The 25603-nt window shown below is 42.4% G+C and overlaps 1 protein-coding gene across 3 annotated transcripts in view; it reads right to left on the bottom strand.

Annotated features, from left to right (window-relative positions):
* Positions 1-17701: 17701 nt before the first annotated feature.
* The window catches only part of aebp2 (AE binding protein 2), a 21401-nt gene continuing 13499 nt past the window's right edge, over positions 17702-25603 (bottom strand). For 2 of the 3 annotated variants that reach the window (XM_084017791.1, XM_084017792.1), the window contains 3 exons: positions 20629-20742; positions 19420-19449; positions 17702-18595 (listed from right to left, as the gene is read on the bottom strand). In XM_084017791.1, coding sequence (XP_083873917.1) covers positions 18589-18595; positions 19420-19449; positions 20629-20742 — 151 coding nt within the window. In that variant the 3' untranslated portion in view covers positions 17702-18588. Of the gene's footprint in view, positions 18596-19419; positions 19450-20628; positions 20743-25603 lie in introns of those variants that run through there. The other variant, XR_014597751.1, reaches the window with a different exon arrangement.

Here is a 25603-nt window from a genome sequence, read left to right as displayed (position 1 = left end):
TTATTTTGGAGAAGCCCGTCCTGCGGTTTCTATTGTCTTCTCATAAAGTCCCTGATCACACCCAGAGACCACTCACACATGGTGGGACTGAGAATCCCTTTCAGCTGTGCTGGGCAGGAGGCCGATGACAATTTATCCAGAGGACAATCTGAGAACAAGCGAGATGAAATGCGGAACATACTTTACTCTTTTCAAAGAAAGCAGCGGAGGATGTTAATCAGATGAAAGGAGGATCCATGAATTATGAAAAAGCAGTCGATGATGAAAACGTAGAGGCGTTGTGGGTGGTTGAGTTTTCAGATTGTAATGGGGGTTGGGGAGGTTGGATACAGCTGTCTCTACTATCACTGGTGATGCCAAATCCTGCGTCATGTCCTGATCTGAATTCAATGAAATGGAAAAAAAGCAGACTGTCCAGTTTTGTCCATCCCGCCCAATTCCACTGGACTTCACCACTGCCTGATTTTCCACCTCAAAGGCATACTGAGAGTGGCCCCTGGTTTTTGCTTTGTGAGTAAAGGTTCCAATCAGTTTCGGACTCTGACTAAATCAGGTATTGGACACTTTATTTGAGGGGGGAAATAAGTGAACCTCTCTTGCTCTGGAGCTCTCTGAGGAGCCGGTGTACTTCTGACAGCACCGCAGGGACAAATGCTGTCACATTGAAAAGGAACAAGAACAGAGCTTGCCTTTGTAATAGAAGCAAGGCATATTAGACTGAGAGTTTCAAACTGGACACGACATAAGGGACTGAACCCCGAGAGATCGTCAAACGAATAGGCAGATTTGGAGCCACACAAGCCCATGTAAAACCATTGCTATTAAAAGTGCTGGTTTTTCATTTCAGATTTTGGGACAAAACTTGTTTATCTTTTGGGAGAAACAGAAGAAACAAGAAAAGACACAGAGAACATAATTGCAAGCTGAGAGTCTTGATCAAGCAGCTGTCATGGGGTTGGTCCCGGTCCCGGTCCATCAGTTAAGGACAGTCTGGTTCCACTGCCCATTGTGAACACACACCACAGAACAGCACAACTCTGCTCTCATTACTGGAGGAGGCGGTGCAGCAACGGAGCTCAATGGTTCCAGATTAACTCCAGTAATGGTCGGACAGCTGAGATACTATTCCATTATGGAGCAGGGCCTCATTTCACAGCTTATCCTGTATTCTCTGATGGTATTTCTACGTTTATACAGTTTTTTTTGTTATTTTTCAATGCTTGAGTGTGGATTATTTTTTCATGTTTTACTCCATTTGAGCTAAAGTGAAAAAGCATTTTTTTTTTCAGTGACTGTGTATGTCTTTGGGTATATGGAGTGCCTTCCAACTATGGATGGGTCATGATTTTAAAATTATCATTAAATTATAAAAAATCGAATGGTATTGTTTTTAAAACATATATATTTTACCATTATGAATATCACATAGTATTTTTTGCTTAAAATGCCCATCTCTACGACCAACCCACAATGTTAAATCTGACAAGTTTGTCAACAGAATGATTGATCAATAATCGAGAAATATCAGTTGAATCAATTATGACAATTCTAAGTAAAAATCTAATCATATGTTATTCCCCATGTAGATATTTTTCATATTTATTAGTAGTACTGCACATCAGTACATTTTGAGACCCTGTGGCATATCAGAATTATCTGTGATTTTTCCTTCAATTTCTCTGGTTTTGTACATTTTGTGATTTATTATATTTATTCCATGTTTGATAAAATCCAAATCAAGTTCAATGATGTTGATCATATGAAAAATAGAATAGAATGAACAATTGTATAAAGCTGTGAAAAAAACAGGTAAGACAGAAAAGATCAGCTGATATTTTGTAGTATATAAAGTAAGTAATTTATCATATGGCGGTGGTTGAATTACAAGTCCATGGATTGCTCTTGCTCACATTTGGCTGCACACATGGAAAAAGCCTGCATTTGAATAATTTCATATATGTGTCAGGGATTTAAACAGAATGTGGCTGGCAGGCAAGAGACTGAAGACATGCACACTGGTAATTGGTTTGGGGTTTTGGAGGTGTGAAACGTGCATTTTTCTCATATACTGTACAAGCAGAAGCACCATAATGCTGGTAATGTGTGTGTGTGTGTGTGTGTGTGTGTGTGTGTGTGTGTGTGTGTGTGTGTGTGTGTGTGTGTGTGTGTGTGTGTGTGTGTGTGTGTGTGTGTGTGTGGCGGTTCTGCAGAAGGACAGCTTGGAGATAACCTGGTGACGTCACAGCCAGAGTCAGGTCTGCTATCTCTCCCTGACAGCAGGGCTATGCGTCACTCCTTACATGCCGAGCCAGCGAGACAGGGAGGGAGGGGGGAGGAAGGGAGGGAGGCGGGGGGGGGGGGGGGGGGGGGGGGACAGGGAGAAGAGTTAGGGAGGAAAGGAGGATAGAAAGGAAGCCTTGGATCATTTAGTGTAGGCAAGTGGGACTTGGGACCTGGAACCTGGGACCTGGGCCAGGGGTGACACTAAAGTGCAAGAGTTTTTTAATAAAAAATAGGGAGGGACAGGGGAACAGAGGATGGGACGGGGCAAATTATGGAGAGCACTCTTTAAAGTAAGTGGTTATCAGAGAGAGAGAGAGAGAGAGAGAGAGAGAGAGCATAAAATAAAAACAGCGGGTTCTATTTGAAGAACAGAGATGCATAAAGAAGAAAGGAATGACGCGTAGAAGAACGGGGTTATCCTTCCTCACTGAGAGAGAAATAAACGTGTGAACTGAGTGAACCAGGCTCACGGTTCATTATATGATAATGAACATTTTTACAGGAAGAAAAAGCAATAGGATTCAAAGAATCTGGAGCAAGGTTCGTCATTGTGCCAAAGTGCACCAGCTTGTAGTCCTGCTAATTATGAGCATTGTTGTGTGATAATTGCATTCATGGCCGTCTCTTTTGAAGAGGAGAATTTCTCCCGATGGAGTTCTCCCATCGAATTGCGCAAAACTCCAGTATCAACGTCACCACAAACATATCTGCTTCTCATTTGTGGGGTTGAGGATTAAAAATTGGAACAACGTAATGAGAAACACAAATTAAAAGAAAGAAAAAGTGGTAATTCCTCAAGGCATGCGTGGGACAGCCTTGTCCCTTTGTATGTTTGCATATTTGTGTGAACGTACGCACATAATTGCACTGACACCATTTCAGACACGCAACTCACATGAAACAAGCATCCACAAAGTATATTCTGTCCTCCTCTCATGTATTCAAATCACCTTAACAACAAACATAAAATTGAATATACACTTTTTCAACAAAGTCAGCAAAAACGTCACATTGTTAAATTTGTAAAGATGGAATTTCAATTACATCAACTTATGGCAGCATTGAATTGCAATAAAGCATACAGCTTTAATGAAAAAAGTTGCAACTGACTGCATGAATAGTTACATTTACGGTCCTGCCACGGCCACAGACGACATTTTTTTTAATGTCAGAGCATTTAATGTATTTATTGTTACGAGGATTTTAAGTAATAAGACTTTCTGAATAGAATCACCTACTCAACCTTTAAGGTTAGAAATGAGTGTGGTTTAAAACTGGAGCTCATCAATTTGAAACAGAATTCGATGCAAAAAGATCTAAAGAAGATAAAAAAGATTTTTTTATCCAATTTTTTTATATTTCAAAAGCTCGGCATATTAACATTCAAAAATGAAAGCCTTTTCTGAGCCGCTCGGATTGTCCTTGTGAATTGACTTTTAGGCTTCGCTACATCAATGCGCATGTACGCACACACATATGTTATGCTGTGGAGTTTTGAGCTCACCCAGTCAACATCACAGGAATGCGTTTGCTGATGAGGAAGCTCCTGCCCTCACTTCCCTCTCCATATCAATGAGCTTGCACTGGGTTGTGCGTCATCAAAACACATCGCCGTGTTTACAGTCAACATCTGTGTCTGTCGGCGAACACTCATGTGAAACCTGCATCCAGAGAGAGGGAGAGTCACGCTGACTGAAGGAGACGTCCGTCACAGAGCCTCACACCGCTCTGCTGTTACGCCAATCTGTTTACACCTGGAACTCATGTTCCCAGTCATGACTATGGGCCTGATAATGGTGTTTATCAATGAGTCAAAGATATTACCCTATAGGGATGGATCAATACAGATCAGTGCGATTCTACTGGACACATGCACTTTCCTTTAAAGCAACACCAAAGAGTGTTTAGTGCCTTAAAATAATGTTTCCAAAATAGTTTCAGTGGTTCATCACCTCAAAACCGGGTGAACAGCACTTCAGCAGCCGCTCTGCGGCCCTCTATCGGCTGTAACCGCACTATGTAACTTTGCCTCGTCGGGTAGTGGTTTTGTAGTTCTAATGCGACTACGAATTTGACCTGCTTTACGGCAAGCGTTACAAAAGCGGTAGGTGGAGGCTCTGCTCAGAGATCAGTGGGAGAACACCCGGCAGGTGCGTAGAAGATACCTTGCAGCTAGGTAGTTTTTAAATTGGCGTCATGGCAGACCCTGCAAAGAAAAGGAGGAGTATAATGTCTCCTGCAAGAAAAGGAGTATAATGTCCGATGAGGCGAAGAAAAGAAAACGGGAGCGTGACAAAGAACGAGCTCAAACGAGAGTGAATATCGGACCGGCTCACACTTGTTGGCGAGAGCTGAAGGAGGCCACAAAATGCAAGACGGATGGTGACTTGGCTTTGTTGCTGTTGGACTTGTAAATAATACTGGTAATATTTTTTTTCCAACAGTGTGCATCTGTGTACAATACATTGTCGATTATTTTATTGGCTCATGTTAGCTAAGGCGTTAGCTATTGTCAGTTGTACGTGGTAGGAAATATCAACAATGTGTAGATAAATGAGGTATGAATACCAAGCGCAACTGTTACTCCTACAATTCACGATGGAGTTACTGAGCTGGTCACTGAATGCTATCGACAGAGTGTTCTCAACACGGCGTGCGGGTTCTGGTGAACCTGCGTGTCCGGATGGGACCTTCATGTCCGGCTACATCATGGATGGTTGGGGAAAGTGGAGAGTCATCTGCCTTGCCACTCTGGATGTGGAAGACGTCGAGGACGTGTACTTGTTCGCGTTCATGACAACTGGAATAATCACCTTGGGATGTGGAATCTTCATGCTACATCGGAAATTGAGAAAGATCGCCACGGAAATGACCAGTGTGAGGGCGGACAACGCCACCACTCGGTCTACTGTGGTCGGGATGGGCTCTGATATCTCGGCAGTTCGTGACTCCACGGCACTAGTGCGAGTTGAAGTGGCCACTAACCGGGAAGAAATAGTGACCAATCGGTCAACCATGGTCGGGATGCGCTCTGACCTCTCCGCACTTCGCGAGTTCCCGTCACGGAAGCGAGCTGAAGTTGCCAATAACCGGGAGGAAGTGGCTAAGTCAAGAGCAGCGAAAGCTGCAGAGTACAGTGAGGATTCATAAAAAAAAAAAATAAAAAAAAAAGGGGGGGGGGGGGCTCCCACACCATCTCTCACCATCCCAACAACTAGTACCTACACTGGACTTTATTTTTTATCTTGATTTTTACTTTTTTCATTCTTTATTTTTCTTCATTATTTACTTCTCCTACACTGGACTATATTTTTTATCTTTATTTTTTATTTCTTATTTTTATTTTATTTTTTATTTTTTATTTTCTTTTATTCTTCTATTTTTTTTTTTTTTTTTTTACTTCTCTTTTCCCTCGGACTTGTCTACATGTTGAGACTGTTGCTCTATTGTGATGAATAAATATGGACAAGTGTGCAAACACACACGTAATCTGTATGCACTGGACTTCAGCTCTCTGTACCACCTACTGCTGTAACATGTTGTGTCAAATGTCACTAGGAAAAGGAAAAGTTATGTCAAATGAAAAATGCAATGAAAAGAAAAGATTATGATGATGATTTTATCCTGTGTGTAATGGGGGCGGGACTAGATAAGCCTTGGCTTCTCCCGCTTTCCCTTTCGGCCATGTGTATTTTACTATGTGAAAATGATGTGTGATGATGATTTAACTGACATGCCCGAAATAAACAAATAAACAAAACTAAACTAAACTATTGTGCTAATATATATGTAACTATTGCTATGGCTCATGTTAGCTAATCTAAGCTAAAGCGTTAGCTATTGTGCTAATATATATGTAACTATCGCTATGGCTCATGTTAGCTAATCTAAGCTAAAGCGTTAGCTATTGCACTAATATGTAACTATCGCTATGGCTCATGTTAGCTAATCTTAGCTAAGGCGTTAGCTACTCTACCTTGTCACTGGACATCATTCATCGTTTCCAGAGCTGGTTCTGCATACAAACAAATAACGAGCATGCGACGGTAGGCTGCGGTCGGCTAAATTATTTACGACGGCAGTAATGGACAATTCCGCTTACAACCTGTAGGGGGACCGAATAGGAAAACTTCTTAAGTGTTGCTTTAAGTCTCCACCACATCCATTAGTTGAGCTGCGAGTTTGTCAACTGTGTGTCTGCCTGGCATATTCTGTCTATGTATGTGTATTGTAAGCCTGATGTAACTTTAGTGAGTGTCTGGTGGAGAAAGAGGGAGTGTGTGTGTGTGTGTGTGTGTGTGTGTGTGTGTGTGATGAGGAGCATGAAATTAGCACTAATGTTGGGTGTGAATGCAGCAGTTCAATATTTGTCTGTGAATAAATGACACAAGTTAATGGTTAAACAGCTAGTTATTAATTATTAACATTTCCTTATCTGTGCATTCTTAACCGTACACATTGAATTCACAGGAGCATTGACGAAAAAGATATTCTGCAGGACGAGCATGCATCAAAGTGATGTAGGGTTACCCTTAGGTTCATCGGAGTAAGTGGATAAAGACAAAAGAAAAAATAGGTCCCTTGTTTCTAGTCTGAAATGTTGTGTGGGAGATATCAATGATTATAATGTCCCATATTTCTCACCTTGGAGCTATCAGTTATTCCAAAGTGTAGGTTGCATCATTGAATTTATGGCTCATATGTTGGAGCCAAGCCACCGTTTAGCTTGTAGGACTTACACACACGACTTACAGCACAAAATCATTGTCACCTTGAAATGCTGCAGATATCAAAACACATAACGCCAAAAAAGAAAAGAAAATTGATATAATATTGGAAAAACAGATGCATAAAGCTACTGCAAAATAAATGGATACACCAAATTTTACAAGAACCAGGAGTGAAGATATGGCTTACTTTGAGCTTTTCAAATGAATAAATCAATAACTGAAATATTTATAGGCCAAATACAAAAGCAGAAGTTTTATTTTCTTTTTTTACCTGTTGAACTCCCAAGTCTTGTTGAAATGAGCAGCTTCCAAAAGGAAAAGTCGTATTTTAAGACCACTTAGAAAGGTTAGTTGGTTACATACAATACCTATTTATTTCATTTTTATTTAAATGAACGGCATTAAGCCCCAAAGGCCCACATGTATTTTGGTATTGATGGTTTTTACATTGCCTTGCAGGTACATTTATTAATGAGTGATTAAAAAAAAACAGTTCCCATTAGGAATGTTGTTTTCATTCACATGAATAAAGTGCATGAAAATAAATGTTATCATGAGAGCTAAGGAAGACTTCCTCTCTCTCTCTCACACACACACACACACACACACACGAGGAACGGGGTCTTTCACACGGCACTCACAGGTCAAGCACAAGTGTCATCTCTGCACTTGAACCGAAGTCATCGTCAGCCATGTTTTGGACTCCTGCTGAATGAGCAGATGAATGAATCTCACTAGAGTGCATTAGAATCACATGAATTTTACATGGACAGTGTGTTTCATGGTGAAGACAGTCGGTGGTCAAACACTGCAAAAACACACCAGTGTCCTGTATATCATAGGAGGGAATCAGAGCAGATGAAGGATGGGGGAGAAAGTAGCAGAGAGAGCGAGGCAGACAGAGGAGGGAGAAGCAGAAGAGAAATAGAGAGAACAAGTGTTTATTTGACGAGGGGTGATTACGATCTGACAAGGTGAAGCGAGCACTTTTGCGAAGGGTGTGATCCCTGAAGAGAGGGAATTGGAAGGGCAGGAGAGGGAGGGTGGGGGGGCAAAATATGTGAAAGGAGAGAGACAGAGAGAGAGAGAGAGAGACTGCTTTAAAAAACATCTGGGAGCCATCAGGGAGCGGAGAGAAAAACGCTGGACTCAGCTGAAACTCTGGGCTCCCCTCGCTACACTGCTCGCCTCCCCGCCTGCTTCACATCCAACTCACACCTTCCCCCCAAAGTTCAGTCTATCAGAGAGAGTCCTTGAGCTCTGCAAGCTCCCCTCAGGCTACAAGGCGTGCTGTAAAAGTGGACCGTGCATTGTTCACGTTAAGTTCAACATTTTGTCAGCTGTAAATTAGATGCGAGATTCATCCGAAGCCGTAAAAATGCAACACATGTTACACTTTTGGCGCCATGTCCAAGCATGTACTGTACTCGCCTGCGTTTCCTCCGCGCTGTCACCTGCACTCATTGATCATATGAAGAATTCTGTGTATGACGTTTGAGGAGGCAGTGTGCTTCCATAGATGGCTATGAGAATCTGACCTCCCCCAGGCTTTCACTTGAAAACACAGAGAGACATGGAGTTTCCTGTGTGGTCACAGTGGTGTGAGCAGAGGGTGGCATCTGTCCATGTCTTCCCTGAAATGGCACGGCTCATGTGATGGCATTAGCAGAAATGTCAGTCACCCGGTCCCAGCGGTTGTGTAAAGGGCAAACTCTCTCTCTCCCCACCACCGCAGCGAGCCACGAAACCGGCGGATTCCCGTAGCATGTCTCCATTTCACTGAACGGTCGGAGCAGACGGGCAGCCATAAACGTCATATGCATGTCAAGACAGATTCCGTATCGCAGAAGCACATCCGTGGAAAAGATGGCGGCGAGCTCCGCGGCTGGCTCGCGATCTTCAGCAGAATTTGGGCTTTTGGTCCATTTTCTGCACGCGCAGTGAACAATTCTGGTACAAAAACACAGATAATCTACTATAGATTTATATAATAATATATGCAAATTATATATTACACACATTAACACACAACCTGGCTACTGCTCGCACGATGATGGACATAAGGCGGGGCTTCAGTCCAGTGTCAACCTGGCGTAAAATGTAAGTTTATTTTGTAAAGAAGGTACGATAGAGAGTTATCACCAAGAATAAATGTGTCAATGACATACATATGTTGTGCCCAACATTTAGGCATTTTGACTTTAGGGCAAAAGAAAGAAGCAGATTATATTGTACTTCCAGAATAAATTCTGGTCTTAATAAATTGTTATTCATCATTTATCCATTGGTGACATACAGTATGTCCAATGTTGATGACAGAAAATGTTCTAACTGTCCTTGACATTGCAGATTCTTTCCATTGTCTGTTCACGCTTCTATACGTGGACGTTGTTTTGTTTCAACATGTTCAAATACATAAATGCATATATGCATAGATCACTCTCACCAACTGCGGTGGGTAATTACCATTCTCCCCTCAAAGCAAGGTCAGTCATTTACAGTTTTGTCCTGAAACTACCTTGTAGCAACTTTGCCGAGTTATCGCTGAACACTACAATGACAACTTCACATCGGGGAGAGAGAAAATACATTATTTTATGAGCCATTTATAGAACGCCTCTTTCCATCATAAAAAGTCCAATTTCTGTTGGTAATCGCATTCAGAAGGAACACATTGATATGTAGATTGTTGTCTCTGAACGGCAGAATTGTTATTAAAATGGGGCCGCAGATTTGTCAATGATGAGGGGACGACCCCGATAATATATTCATACCACGACAGCATGCTCCTGTCCTAACATGCCCCATGTACAAGCCCTCCCTGATATTCCCTCCTCACATTATCTCCTTCCTCAGAGATGAATGGGAAGAAAAATATATTTTTTGCCTGGTCAGTTTATAGGCCTCTACTGCATCCAAACCCCACTCTGAACCTGATGTGCATGTCATCATTTCCTTTAAATTATATTCTTCTCTCTAGTTGCTTCCGTCTCCCCCACTCCTATCATCTGCCTCCCTTTTATCTAACTTCCATTCTTGCCCTCTTCATCTCCCCCACACGCCATCCCCCGTCTCGTTCTCCTCCTCCCCCTCCCCGTCTTCGTGTTGCCATCCAGAAGAGGTAGCCGTGACGATAGTGGTGATGCACGACTCCAACGTGGGTCCGGGACAGTGCTGTGGAAGCAGCACGGGCATAATCATCGTCACCATCATTGTCATCATCAGCCAGATGAGGAGAGCCAAACTTGAGCTCTGTCCATCCCCATCAGGCTGCCTGACAGTCACAAACTCATCTCTTATTCACTTCACTCATCAATTATACACAGGCCAAAGGAGCCCTGAGAGGCAGGAGACTCTAAAGGCCCCTCGCCATGTGCCGTCCCCCCAACTGCAGCGCAAAGACACATCGCCGAGTGCTCTGTGCTCGCCCCTTTACCATCAACGTCCTCCTTCAGTGTCCCTGAGAGCAGCAGACAGCCCGTCATCATGCCTTCAGCCACCGCGGCTGTGTGTGGATGTCATGTATCTCATCGCGGGGCTTCGGTGAGATCATCCGGCCGACAACGACACGAGGATGAGAGAGTGCAGACTTGGGAACCCTTTCCGAGCCACAAATATTCCATTAAATGTGTATTTGTGGCGTTCTCCATTGGGATCCATTAAAAGAGCAAACATGATGTCAATATTTATATTTTCAAACTGGAATCTGCAATCTGATTGGATGAACACGCACTGGCCAAAACAAAACTGACAGTGAGCAACATTAATCCCGCTCAGGTATTTACACAAGCCTCCATTTTTCAGGCCGCGCGCTCAGCCATTGTTTCGCCAACTGTGATTTACCACACAAGTGGGACCAATAACTAAATAACAAACATGACATATAGCCGTGGAAAACAGATTTGGAAAGGAAAAAACAACATTTCACAGTCGAGACGGTCCATTCAAAGCTCCATGTTGGGCTTGTATCAGCAACGTGTCGGCTAAAAGCAGAGGAAAATAGTGTCTCAGAATTTACTGCTTTTTCATTAGAGATCGGACATCTTTTGATGTTCAAGGAAACATCTGAAATGAAAGAAGAGCTGAGCCTTGCGATGTTATCCGAAGGGTACGGCTGTCAAGCGGCCACTTCTAGCAAGGGAGATCAGAGGCTAATGCTTGAGTTAGCTCTTACCTACGTAATAGTACAAAACCCTCCCAGCCAGCCTGGGAAGGATGTAGACCACTTGGCAACAGAACTAGTCTGAGGCTTCATGATCCTACTTCTCAAAGTGCTGCAACACTTTCTTGTTTTTAAACACGAGGCTAGTTTGACGGTTTAAAAAGACACAAGCATCCTCTCACACACATCAACACTTTTACAGTTACTAGTTATTTCCATATCAGGCAATGCAGCTGGTGCTGGGGAGCCCCTTCAGAGAGGTGGGCTGGCCCTGAGATGAAAGAGGTAGCATCCATGCCAGAGTTAGCGTGACATGCCCATTCCTAATGTGTGTGTGTGTGAGAGAGAGAGTAGAGAGAGAGAGAGACTGGTCACCACTGCATAAAATAATCTGACCTGAACTAAACGCTAAACCTGCAAGTCAGCTGGACAAGCTCAGCTCAACAGTTTCATTTGCACGAGATACGACAAGCATAGTGTGAATAACAGACCATGATTTTCTTATATATATATATATATATATATATATATATATATATATATATAAGATAATAGATAATTTATGCATTTTATTGAATTTGTGAAGTAGTAAATTGAATATGTTTTTCAGAGATATTTCTTTATATTGTTTCTTTGTCATCATGTAGTGGCGAATCAAACGGTGAGTGTTGTCTAGCGCTGCTCTGATTGGTTTCGTCTGGAAGCAGATTGATTAACAATTATGCAGATGGCAACCACCCGACTAACGAGGCTGTTCTGCTGTGTGACTTGACAAGAGAAAGACCTCTCTGGGACTGCAATGTTGCTCTATTAAATCTAATTCATTGACAGCGTGTGCAGATATTTTCTCTAATTTCTGCAGGTGAGTTTATGTGCTTATAAATGTAGCCAAAGGTCGTGCCATCATATAGGTACAATCTATGCTCGAAAGTGTTTATTGCACTTAAATGAGTAGCTCAGATATTTAGCTTCAAATAAACTATTCTCATTAGCGCTGTGTCGCTGCACAACCCGAGAACCATAACATGACCTAATAAAACATCTTGGCATCATATGCTCTGCTTTGTTTGTCGTGCACAGCAATGTGTCGACATTCACTGTGATGTGTGCTGCTGTGAAATCACTGAGCATTTCACACACTCTGTAAAGCCCACTGTTCATATTCTATTTCCTGTTGGCCGGCCTGCCAAATCCATAAGGGATTGATCATCTCACTCTAAGATGTTGCCTAACGTGAGGAGGAAATAAGAGCTGTCGGAGCCTATAATTCTCGATATCGTAAGCAGATAATGACGGGAGAGGGGACGAAAAGAGGGCAAGAGATAAAGATAGACAGTGAGAGAGAGAGAGAGAGAGAGAGAGAGACCACACAGAAAGCTGGGCAGCAATTCTGACAAATCACTGAAGCCTGGAAAATGAGAGGCCGCATCCCATTTTAAGGACAAATGGATTGAATCATCAGAGAAAAAGGAGATCCAGCTCATACAGAAGAGGAGACTCAACACAAGTAAACCCTAATGACTCCACTGATACCTGCACAGTGACGATGCCAATGATGTGGAGAGAAGTCTGATGTGCGTAGGCCACACCGCTCTGGCATTGATTAGTGGACAACTTACGTCCTGTGAGTCATTTCTTTTGACATGATCTTGAACAATAGCACAGTGTTGCACCATCTCCCTCGTGTCCTCTTTGAAATCCACAAAAAAGAGTTTACATGCTATCTGGTTGAGGATGAGCCCAAGCAATCGGACATGAGGGGATGGGTTGAAAGACTAGAAGCACGATATTATTCGTGACCCCTGTCACACAAATCCATCCTCCACACACATGCATGCGTGCACAGGGAATATGAAATGGCAGAATTTAGACTTATTCCGTTCCCCATGAGGTAAAAATGGAAGCTATTGTGTCTCCACTAATTGGTTCTCGCCCAGTTCAGGACACAGAAACACCATTGAATGAATGAGCACGTCCACCTGGAACATTAACAACATGGCGTCCGAACCGAAGACAAGGTCAGTTCTGTCTGTCCTCTCTTGTAAATTGATCAAACCTTGGGGATGTTAATTCATTCTCACGTCATTGAATGCGGTACACAACTATAAAAATAAATAATGAATGAATGCTAGTCTGGAAGCAGAGCTTATTATTGGTTTAGGTTTATATTGGTGATTATTTTGTTGATCACCAGCTGGAGGTCGTACAGTTTTATGTCTAATCTGATTACACCACCAGATCCTCCGTTATCACAACCAGAACCAGAACAATCATTCAAAAGAGACACCATGTGATATATGAACATATTATTACAACAAATCCAAACACAGAAAGTTATTTCTCACTGAAATACAAACGGCATAATGCCCCGGTCATATATACTGTGATTCTTCCGCTCCCCATTGTTGCCGTTTTTCATCCGGTGCTGATGACACACTGAGAATCCAATGAAATACTATTGTATGTAAATAAAAGGGGGTACTATTGTTCTGCCGCACTGCCTGATGGGAAATTGAAGAGGGAGTATGATACTGAGTAAATGGCTGAGAACCCATTCGACACATGTCTGCCACAGTGTTGAATGGTCTTTGGCCCCAGGCCAGCATTCAGGCCAAAAGGGCCCGAATGTTGAAACAGCAGTGAATGAGACTCGGACAAGCACAAAGAAAGAGCTTGACGTTTAGTCATTGATGAAGGCCTTCACGTCGCCTGCAGTTCAACCGGAATAATGACTTACATAACCTCTAAACACTGACTTCACAGGGACGCGCTGTGATATTTGCATGATGTCATGAGTCTATTGGACTGATTGGACTGACGGAGCAACATGTGGTACTGGACAGGCTATAAAAGCATATTGATGGGCATGATCTATTAAAGGAATATAGATTTGAGGAAATAGACTTATTCATGCTCAGTCTTTTGATACCAATGCAGCATTTAGTGTCTGTATGATGCACCAGACCTTCAAAAAGACTTTTCCCACTTACATTGGAAAAGACATGTCTTTAACTCAACCTCCCCGTATGTACACTTGAATAATTGTTATTCTTTAATTTGGTCCTCAAAGTTGTGAAATAGCTGAATCCAGAGTTATTTTCCTTCCTAGATTTCCTGCACATCGATTGACCTCTACCCTTCAGCCATGGTACATACACACCCATCTGATAAATTCATTCAGCATTAGACGGCTAATAACACTGCAGCAATACTTCCACCCACTGTTATTTAGTCAATTTGCACCATGAGGAGAAAAAAATCCTGAGCAAAACACAAAATCTGAGCTGAACTGAAAGGATTGTAACCTGGTGGTTAGCAGCGTAGCGACCACAACGAAGGGCTGACTGGCTTCCCCAGCTGGGAGACGTTTAGACAGGATCAGATCCTCGCGTTGACAGGAGGGGTCAACAGCCAGGGCCACTTAAGGACAGATTATTGACCGTTTTCCATGCAGTCAGCACTAATGGAAGGGTCCAAAGCTGTCAAAATCCATTTGTGCACAATGCTTAAACAAATGAACGAGCCATCAGAATAAATACAAGGAGATGAAGCTATGGATGGACAGTTATGTCTCAACAAAGACTTGTAGCATCTCAAATAGAAGGTGTAAGAAAAGCACTGCGATTGAGAGGCCATGCAATAAAAAGACCATTAGGGCTTCTTGCTTTAGCAGAAGATTCAGAAACATGATGGAAACCCAATGAAATCTACAAAGGAAGAGCCATGCAATTTACAAATACTGTTGCAACTGATACGGCCTCGTGCTGTTGCCGACACACACCAGGTGTTCACTTGTTCCAGGTCCCTGCATGGATCCCCTTATATGGTTGTTATCACACCGATGCACGTGGAAAGGCCTTGTTCATGTAATGGGACCAATATGATCTACTTGGACAGAGGCTTGTATTAGGAGCTTACGTCAAATACATGACATTTTAAATTATGTAGCAAGAAGCAAAAGTATAGGACTATAACTAACAGTTATTTTGCAAATTAATTATTTTATTATTACTTTCACTTTCATTATATCCACGATGAATCGGATAAAAGGCGTTATTTCCCCCCAAAGGCGAGAAAACAGGTTAAAAGGTATTTCTTTCCAACGTTTGTTGTAAAATTATAACCTGTCATTTTCATTTGCTTTTTTCATCTACGTCTTCAATATATCGCGGCCTGAAGGATTTCCTGTCATTCATCATGTGAACGACAAAAGCATCGGCTGGTTTACTGTCCCCATGGAGACATTGACACAGCGCGCGTCGTGCATCATAACATAGACCCAACTAGTCGATGATCAACTTCATTCCAAACTATTTTTATAATTAATACTCATCAATTTGTTGCATTTTGTAACTGAACTTGTGTAACTGAACTCTTCAGGTCTGAAGCAGGGAGGAAAAACCCTATTCCAGTCCAGGCTTTACTCACTTCTGTTCTTGATGCAATGCCTTCTCTACGCAGACAGCCGTGTAGCCAAACAAAAGGGAAGACGGTGACGAACGGTGATGGATGAATCAGGACGGAGTGCAAGAAGAGCTGCAGCAGATGGAAGAGCTCCAGGTTGGAGAAGTTGGACCAAAGATCCAATGTGGACAACACTCACAGACACATTGTCACACATGACTAATGGAGCAGCTTAATGAGGTTCACATGTCACAGTACAGAATGTGCTTACTGGTGTAACCCGACAATCAATATTAAAGGTGACGTCAATACTTTCACATCTGCAAACATGCTGCGATTCATGCAACGCACAAAAGTGTTTATCTGGGATTTTCCAGTGGAGATAGAGGCAAAGGGATTGGCACCATACGTGGAGGAAGAGGAGCTCAGGGAGGGGAAGTCATCTCATGGGCCGTGCAGACGTCACTTCAGCGCAGCCTCGAGGCGTTTCCTTCAGACAGGCAGGATGAGGTTCTGCAGGCAGAGCTGCTGCACGCTCCCTAAATCTTCCTGCCAGTCCATCAATCATTCGCTGCTCCAGCTGATGTCACTTGTGAAGTCACGGGTCGAACAAACCTCAGTATCAATGTGCTGTCGTCTCATCCAAAACATCCTGCAAATACTCACTTGAGGGGAAACGCTGGGAACACGATGCTCCAAAGAGAAATGGATAAATGAACCTTGAAACGCTTCCAAAGTTGGATATTAAGAGTTAGTGATTTATAATATCCATCATACGCAGGTTTCCAGGTCGTTAAAACAATAAAAACAAATGAAATGATGAAATAACTATCTGTATTCTCGAGGCACGTTTAAGTAATTCATAATAAAATAAGTTAGAATAATCAGTAACTAATTTACATAGTTACAAAAACAAAACAAGAGGCACTTCGCTAGATTTGAGGCGTGATCAACACACAAGCTGGATGGCATTAAAACTATAACCTGGGAGGTCAAAAACACAGATTCTGTCAGCGGTTCACCGACGTAACGGTATAACAATGGAGGAAAGAGCACATCGGGGAGAGAACATGTGAAAAAGGGTCAGTCTGCCTACTTGGAAATATTGATTGTTATCCGTGAAAGCGCTGCAGATGTGGCCTACTTCCTCTCCGTAACCCCCGATTCCAACTTTATCACAGCCACACGGTCTGCGGTTTATTAATTGAGTGTTGTCAACAGAACTGTGGGAATGTTATTTACTCACTGATATAAGAAACTGGTCTATTCAACTGTCTTGCCCTGTGACTCATGAGCAACAGTACGGGCTTATCATTGAGAACTTCCTGCTCACCGGTAGCTTTAAATCTGCGATAAGCACTACAAGTGTTACGGACTTTGACAGTTTTAATGTATTTGCATCTTCAAACCAAAACACCAATAACCTAATGTCAACATCATGATGTCACATTGCTAAATGGATTAAAAAAACTTATTAATACTTATTATTTCATAATAACCCAAGCAACTTAAATAATAAAAAGGTTAAAATAATGTCAATGTGGAAAAGTATGCAGGCCTATGGTGCTGGAATTGCATAGAAACTGGGCTCATCATTATGGCTGATTGCTTCTGCATTTTCACTGACACTTTATTTTGCTTACAATTTTTTTGTCTCATATCTGTCGTTGCAGATATGAGACAAAACGAAGCACAGAAAAACAAGGGTGCCAAAAAAACGTTCAGTGCTTTCCCTCGCGGAGAAATGGAACAACACCTGAAGGCCTCATTATATCGCACGCCGAGTCCTAACTCCTATGAATTTTGTATGCGTGAGCGTGCAAGTGCATGAGATGTGGAAGAGCAGGACAGCCATATTGTCGAGGACCTCTGCCTGAACTCAGCTTTCGCTGCAGGCATGTTCACTAACAGCTGAGGCCAGCAGGGGTTCTGCCCTGCTGGCCCAGTCATTAGCTCCTCCACAGCAGGCTCCCAAAGCTGTTCTGCTAATGGACGCCAAAGAACCCGGCCAATCCCTCCAACGCACACATAAGGAACTCATATTCACACTACAATGGATGCATTGCTCCTTTGTCTGCCATTCAAACAGCTTCTGGACAAACACTTTGCGTCCGTCGACATCTGTCGTTTCCCTTCATTTTATTGGTACTCCGTTTCCAACAGGGACAACATACAGTAGAAAACACCTTTTTTTAAACAATACCTTTAGAGTGCTTAAATAACGATAATGGGAATTTATCATAACAGCTATGATACACACAGTCTGTGTTACTTTGGGTAGAAGAGGTGGGGTTGAGTTTGATTTTCAGGTTTTACTGAAATGTCAGTCATTTCTAGGTGGTACTGTCTAAAGACTGGGTACGATTAAGAGTCACGTCTGACATGCCGAGCCCCACCTGGCTCTCCATCGTCATATTCACTGGTACTGCACTGTATAAATTAGATAATCTGTTAAGACTTCTGTCATGTACAATGTAATTACAACTAGAAATGTCCAAATATCCTTACAAGTGACAGTGAACATAGATTATCACAGTAAATACGGCTCCATTTAGAACTTTCACAAAAACCCACAGAACAGCATTTTTATAGTATAAAAATAAGTTACAAATCTGCATATCTATTTTACACAAAGAAAAACAACAGTTCTAAAATATGCTGCATTTTCTGACATTGTTACACAAAAGAGTATCTTTTAAACCATTGGGTATTAAGAATATTTTCAGTTTGGTGCTTGTTAAAAAAAAAACATTCATTTAAGTTTTTTAATAAACACAAACTTAAAAAAAAAAATGTTTAGTCCCATGTTCCACGACACTTGGCTACAACAGTTCAGATATACAAAAGTGAAGAGGGAAAAACTGCAGCATAGCCAAGTTTCAATCCTTCTTTATCGCCACTTCATCTCCCCCCGTTCAGCTGAGACAGATGAAGAGCGTCACATCCCATATAGATAAACCTCCTATGAACAAGCATTCCCCCTTTAGTCTCAAGTCCACAGACGACTCCTTACAGGCTGAGCACAAAGACAGGAGAGAAAGACACAAAGAGGGAGAGAATGAGTTGTTCTCGGTGTGTCAGGAGAGAGATTACAGTATGAGGACCGGGCTTTATCCTGGATGTTCAGACACTGAGCTGACTTCATTTGCAGACGCATTACACCGTGTTTTAGAGCTTTTGCTGCACTGAACTACTGAGGTCAATTAATGGAATAATGAACAGCAGCCAAATATGACCTCATTTTTGAGTGAGACGAGGGAATGCCAAGGGTCGCGGCTCCGAAATGGCCCGTTTCCCAATTAACTGGCTCCGCATGGGAAGCATGAAACTGTGGGCGATAACTAATCATCTAGGATGATGTTTCACCGCAGGAGAGCCGGAGCCGCCAGTAATACTGCCGATGCACAAACATTACCATCGCCATTGTTTGATTAGAGCGCTAGGAATGTGAACATTTTAAGCGTCTGTTACGGTAGTATAAATGCATCCCGTACTAATACTGCCCTTATTAAAAATACATTTAACACTTTACATTTTTTAATTCTATTCTTATGTACTTGTAGTGTGTATATTTGGTTGCAAAACAGTAGTATGACCTGTCGACACAATACAGTATGAGAAGCTCTGATACTTTTTATCCAGTGTTGAATATCGTGTCGGCATCATTCTAAACAAATAACTTCTGCACTTACGGTTATTGATTAGCACGACTGATTGTTGGCTGTGAGCGATTACAGGACCGTGCTCCAGCCAAACACACACTGCATGTCTTAAATCTACTTTTAAGTGCATATCATTCTATATTTTGTCTCACACACATGTTGAAGTGTTTTAGCTTACCTGCGCTTCAGCCGCTTTTGAGGAAGTGCTCTGAAAAGACAGAAAAGTTGTGTGAGGCCCTTTAAAAAAGAAAACAGCTTACGTGATACAATGTGATTATGTGTTACAGCTGATTTACATTCGGTAGGACTTGCGACAAAGTGCATGAACCTCGACATGGAAACATCGTTGCAGTAATATAATCTCAGACCGCCACTACGTCAGCCTCTTCCTGCCGTCCCATTCACATGTAGACGGGTTCAAACAACCTACTCTATTTACTGCCACGGGCACCAACCACCTCATTTGTTTGGGGATTTCATGCATTAGGACAACCTTGACATAAACTGGCTGAGTGCTGACGTTTATATTCAGCTATGAAACCAGAGTCCAGCAGCAGCCCCTGCAGTTACTGAGCCTTCAGCTCTAATTAAAATCAAGACAGCCTGTGTGCTGATCAGCACACTCGTGAGCCATATATCTCCGGTAAGATGACCACTCTTGTTATTTTAGGCACATTGTTCCCCTTTCAAGATTCATTTTCAGCCTTTTATGGTGCATCATAAAAGCTAACCTTGTTGTTGCATCTCGGTGGAGAGTGAACTAAGTCTGGATTGAAATAACATCACAGCTCGTGTTCAGTGGAACAAGGTGCACTTGAAGAGAAAATACAGGCTGCTGTGTTTCCTTTGAAATGATTCGTCCTGGTTTTAAAGCTGTAACTGTGATCGTTTTCTATTTTTAAATGAACAATGTGATTTTTTCAGCTGATAAGTACACATGTGTGAAATGCAATCTAAGAGAAACCTCTCTCATACCTAGATAATAGCCCTCTTTATCATTAACTGTGACTGCTGAAAAGCATGTTTTGCTACTGCTGCTGATCTACTGGATCAGTGTGTACAATGATTCCCTGATCACACACACGGAGACAAACAAACTTTTCTCTGCTCTCGTCTATTTTAAGCTAATTGATGAAATCGGGAGTTGGTGCCACCTGGTGGAACAAAGTGTTAAGGGTGCTGTAAACAAACACACACACACACAGACACAAACACAGGTGTGGAGGGCAGAGGAAGTGCTTTCAAACACTGTCTTGTGGCACGTAAATGCTTCACACAATGAATCCTACTGAGGATTAGATAATATTTACACATGGGGAACATGTGCTTGGCTGAGACTAAATTATTCTGCAGCAGTGTGTGTGTGTGTGTGTGTGTACACACTCACCTATAGATGTTTGGGTCTAGCAGCATAGCAGCATCCTGCGGTAACTGGGATAAGTGCACCACTTTAGTCTTCAGCTGTGTTCGCTCCGTTTCATTCACCCAAACGTCAGGTAGTCTGCAAGACACACACACACACACACACACACACACACACACACACACACACACACACACACACACACACAGAGTCAGGGTTTAAGCTATAACAAAAAAGGGAGAGAAAATGGGGGTGGAGTGGGAGTAGGGCTGAATGCAGTGGGTTGAGAGGGATGGACAAAGAGCCTCATTGTGTCCAGCGCACATGTTAACACCTTCCTCTGAACACGGAGTACATTTCCATAAGTAACATGGCCTTGACCACTGAGACTGACACGGGCACACGCATGTGCAGGCACCAATCCAATTTGATCCGATGTGAAAGCAGACCTGAAGTACAGATACCGTGCACCTTTCAATCAGAACGGCCTGATTTCTTTCTTTAAGCTCGCTGCTCAGCTGCACCCTACTGTACCCACAGCAGTGTGAACCCCTGTGAAAGAAGGGAGTGTGCGAGCGCTGGCATGGCAAGTTGAGGTGCAGAAGAAACAAAGAGCTTAGCGAGTCGACTGCGCCTCCCCTCCCTGCTCTGGTTCCCCCCCGTCTCCACCCCCAGCATTCCCACCGTCACTTTGTGCGTCATCACAGGAGCCCCCAGAGATGGAGGCACTTTCGCAGGCAGGCGCAGGCACACACACACAGAGACACACACACACACACACACAGCCACCTAACCAAATCACTCATTCACGTGCCTAGTCAGCCCATTCAGTGGGATGAGTGCAGCACTCACACTTCACATGCGTCTGTGTGCAGGTAAGAGACGGGGAACAAAACAGGAAAAGTGATAGAAAACTGATAAATAAACAGGAAGAGACCGTGGGGAAAACAAAATGGAGATGGAGCGGGGAAAAACAATTAACTTAATCAGTGGTTAGAAATCATTTTATGGCTTGTTTATGTATATGGAGGGTTGGGTGAGCCACATAGGACAATTTAGTAAATAGTATAAAGCTCATGAAACCATGGTAGTGTTTTCATAATATACCTACATCCCACCTGAGATGCTGCATCAAATAAAATCTTTCAAGTTATTGTTGCAAAATAGGCCAGATAGCGTTGCTAGATTATTAGTTCATTAGTATCACACGTGCACACACAAACAGATCAGAAATAATGTTATTCAAGAAGACGGTGCACACATAAGCATGCATTAGTAAAGAATGGAATAAAGTGTCCGGAGTCTCTAATCATAACAAGAAGTTAAACGCCCAAATCACCCTTTTCCTTTATAAAGTATAATTTTACACTTAGTATTCTTTAATTCATATATAAGAGGAAAAACATGCAGGGTTGAACCACAAAGAATGTTTCAATAAAACAGTAACCTTCCCATGCCCTTATGGAAGTAACAAGGCAAAGGTTTAAGGCACAAGACGACAATGATCTCTGATTATTGTACCGTTTTTACCCATAAGTACTGGTGTTGATTTTTAATATGAGGAGATATAGTTCACATTTTTATAAAAAAAAGAAAATTGAAAAGGTATTTTGAATGGGTCATTTGGCAAATGTCATGATATTAACTAATTAGTAAAAGTCTTTATTTCTGATCCTGTGGTGCACCGTGCATAGCAAAAGGTTCTCTATCCCCCTTAATGACTGGGAGAGAAGAAAGAGGAGGCTGAGAAGAGGCAGAGACGAGACAAATAACAGCCCCCTTCAAAGCAGCTTTAAAGTTTGGGTTAGTCTTGAGTTAGTGCCCTTGTGCAACACAAACCTCAAATGACAGACGAGGATCTGCTGAGTGTTAAATATGCAGTAAACACCCAAGTGTGCGTGCGTGTGTGAACCCCAACATGCCTGTTCCACTCCAGTGTCACGTTAAACATGTCGGAGCAAGTGTGCTGTGGTTCTGATGAGTTATTATATTATGATGAATGCGAGGCACACAGGAGGGCTTCACCGGGGGAGTCAACATGTCACACACGCGTCACACAAACAGATATATACACTCCCCGAGTGTCCGTATCCCTCCCCCAAACACACAAATACAGTTTCATCTCCACCCAAAGGCTCCATTCAGACACAACACGCCAAATAAAGACAAACGGGTTTATTGTACTTTCCAGAGGAGACTGTTATTTGGCTTGCTTCTTTATGAGACAGAAATGTATATTGTGAGTGAGGCCTCTGTGGGGATAGCTACTGGGGGTGACTGCCAGAGTGAAGCCCGGTCTTCCAGCCGGGATTGATGGCTGGCTCCAGGCCTTGAAAGTCCCAGTGGTGACAGGGGGTAATAAGTCAATCACAAAGCAGCAAAGTGTATATGAAATCACCAACATATTAACCCTCAGAGACCCGCAGGATCGCTGGTGATCTGCACCAACATACTGACTTTAAGTGGCTTAAAGCTCGAGTGATGGTACTGGTATCATAGGGACTTCCACGTCGACACAGTGCTGATTTATTCATAATCACATTTCCAGCTTTCAGATTATCTATATTGCATTGATGTGGCATATACTGTTGACACTGTAACTGTTGAAAAAAATCAGCTGTTGGTCTCTTAGGGTTAAATGGTTTTATATGGATCAGCAGGAAGGACTGCAGGAGTTCAATGTCCTTATAAAGTGCATCATCAGAAGAGAGCAGGCTCAGAGAGCTGGTACAGCAACTGCAAAGGTCATTACAGCCTAAAAGCCAGAAACCTGTCTGGCAAAATGGTTGGGACAGCACAATCTCAGTACAGACAACTCAATATTGCAATGTATAACACAATGCCTTATAAATGGATGTAGTTTATTCAATATATTACTAGATGTATTAGGTAGATTGTTAAGCTTTTCTCAAGTAGTCATATTCATAGTCTAGTAACACATAAAAAATGCACTTACATGCAGCTAATGTGCTCCAGACTTATCAATTAATTTGGAAATATCAATAGATTTAGAAGTATGTGCAAAGTGTCACTAGTTACTATTCAAACTTGACTATTTCTTGTCTGATAACCACCAGCTTTAACTTCAATGCCACTGTGTGACGTGTCTTTCAACCACAATTGAAATGTAAAAAGCTATCATGTCTGCAGGCAAGAAAACCGCAAAAACATGAGGTGTATGTATATGAAATGATTAAAAACAAGACCAACATGTATCGACTTCACACACTGCTCTTCCTCGGGATCAAGCCCTGGGATGCATAAAGGTGAATAAAGGGAACACAGATTGTTTTATTGCCATTAGATCAAAGTAGCTGCTGCTCAATTGCTTTACGACACATTATAAACTGCAGTGAAGCGTTAACTTATGCACAATGAATGGAAAGCATTTTCACACTTCGATTGGATGCTGCTGACGGACCATTAGTGTATCTAGAGACCCTTGATCTCATCCCTTGATTGAGTGTTGCCAAAGTTATTGCCTTGTTTATATTTAGGCAGTTACCAAAGAATGAAAACATCACAATCTCACTAACAAAAGCTTTAATAGATAAATGTTGTGCGTGCATGAGGAGCACCGTTGAGTTTGGACCGAATGTGCCGGCATGCATCCAGCGGTTGGAGGCGTATTCTATTGTTTGATCCATTCACCCATCCATCAAAGATTAGACAGCAATTATGCTTCTCTCTCACTCAACCCCTCCTCTTCCTCCTCCGCGAGCCGCTGGTGGTTCATGTTCAGAATGGTTCATGTTAATCAGTAACTCATTAATCCAAATGGAGTTAATGAGTGTCAGTCAGAATGTGAATGGATTGTTCTCGCATTAAAAACCACGGATTCCCACATTCACATAGCTAATCATTGACTCGCCGGCTGTGTGTACGCACACACACTACAGCACTTGATGTTGACCTTGGTGTTGAGGTTCATGACACTTGATGACCAGCAGACTGTCAGATACTAGGCCATTACACTGAGCTAAAGACTATATATTAACACGGCCAAATTACCACTCACTACCAGCCATCCCCGACTCACAACAGTTTAACACTAAATCCCTTCCCCGACCAGCACCTCGGCACCCGTCAAGCTTTAGGCACATGCTGAAGTGTTGGGAATGGAGCTGCACCAAGACCAGCATTTAAAGAGTGTGCAGGTTGGTGATTTGTTTAGCTTTTCTTTAAAGCAAAAAGACAAAAGCAAAAGTCTAAGGAATGGATCAAATAGCGTTAACCTCCTTTTAAGTAAGCTGCAGTCGTTAGCATGTCCAGCCGGGGACTGGCAGATTTTACGATGAAGGTAACAGCTCCTTGCAGCTCTTTAGTGAATTTGGGTAAGTTTACATATGTTTTCCATGGCTTTCAACTGTCGATCCATCCACTGATGCTGACATTTTGCCTAGGACATATAGCTTCAGCCTCAGTATAGGGTGGTATCATGTATGCAGCTGTAAAGTTATGGAAGCTCTGACCCTTTGACAAGATTCTTAACTGAGTCAGCTGGAAGCATCAAAAGCGGAGCGACAAAATGAATGCAGCTATTAGGTTAGATATAGATTATTTAGCCAACTAGCTACAGCTGATTCATATCTGCCAAGAATACATGCCTACATAATGGACATACTTTAATCTCCCAGCCACCCTTTATCTATTAGGAGATAATACAGTCACCCTCACAGATTAAGATATCATTGTATATTTCCTTCACCACCTTTGTATGGATTGGTTTTGCTTATTAATGACCAGAGCACTCGCTTGCTGCAGGGCAAGTTTATGACTCAGTAGCATCACAGATTCCTGCAGAGATGGAGCAAAAAAAAAAAAAAAAAACACCTCAGCCTCGTTTTCCATCTGTTTACTCCCCATCATTCTGTTTTCATTCGGCCTCTTCTTCATATTTCTCTCGCCGACAACCATTTCCTTCCTACTCCCATTTCTCACCTTCCTCCATTCTCGTTCTTTCCCTCATCCATTCTGGGTGTCGCTGCCTTTGAGCCTC

Source organism: Eutrigla gurnardus, assembly GCF_963514095.1.
Source record: "Eutrigla gurnardus genome assembly, chromosome: 9".
Taxonomy (NCBI): Eukaryota; Metazoa; Chordata; class Actinopteri; order Perciformes; family Triglidae; genus Eutrigla; species Eutrigla gurnardus.
This window is presented reverse-complemented; position numbering and strand designations above follow the sequence as displayed.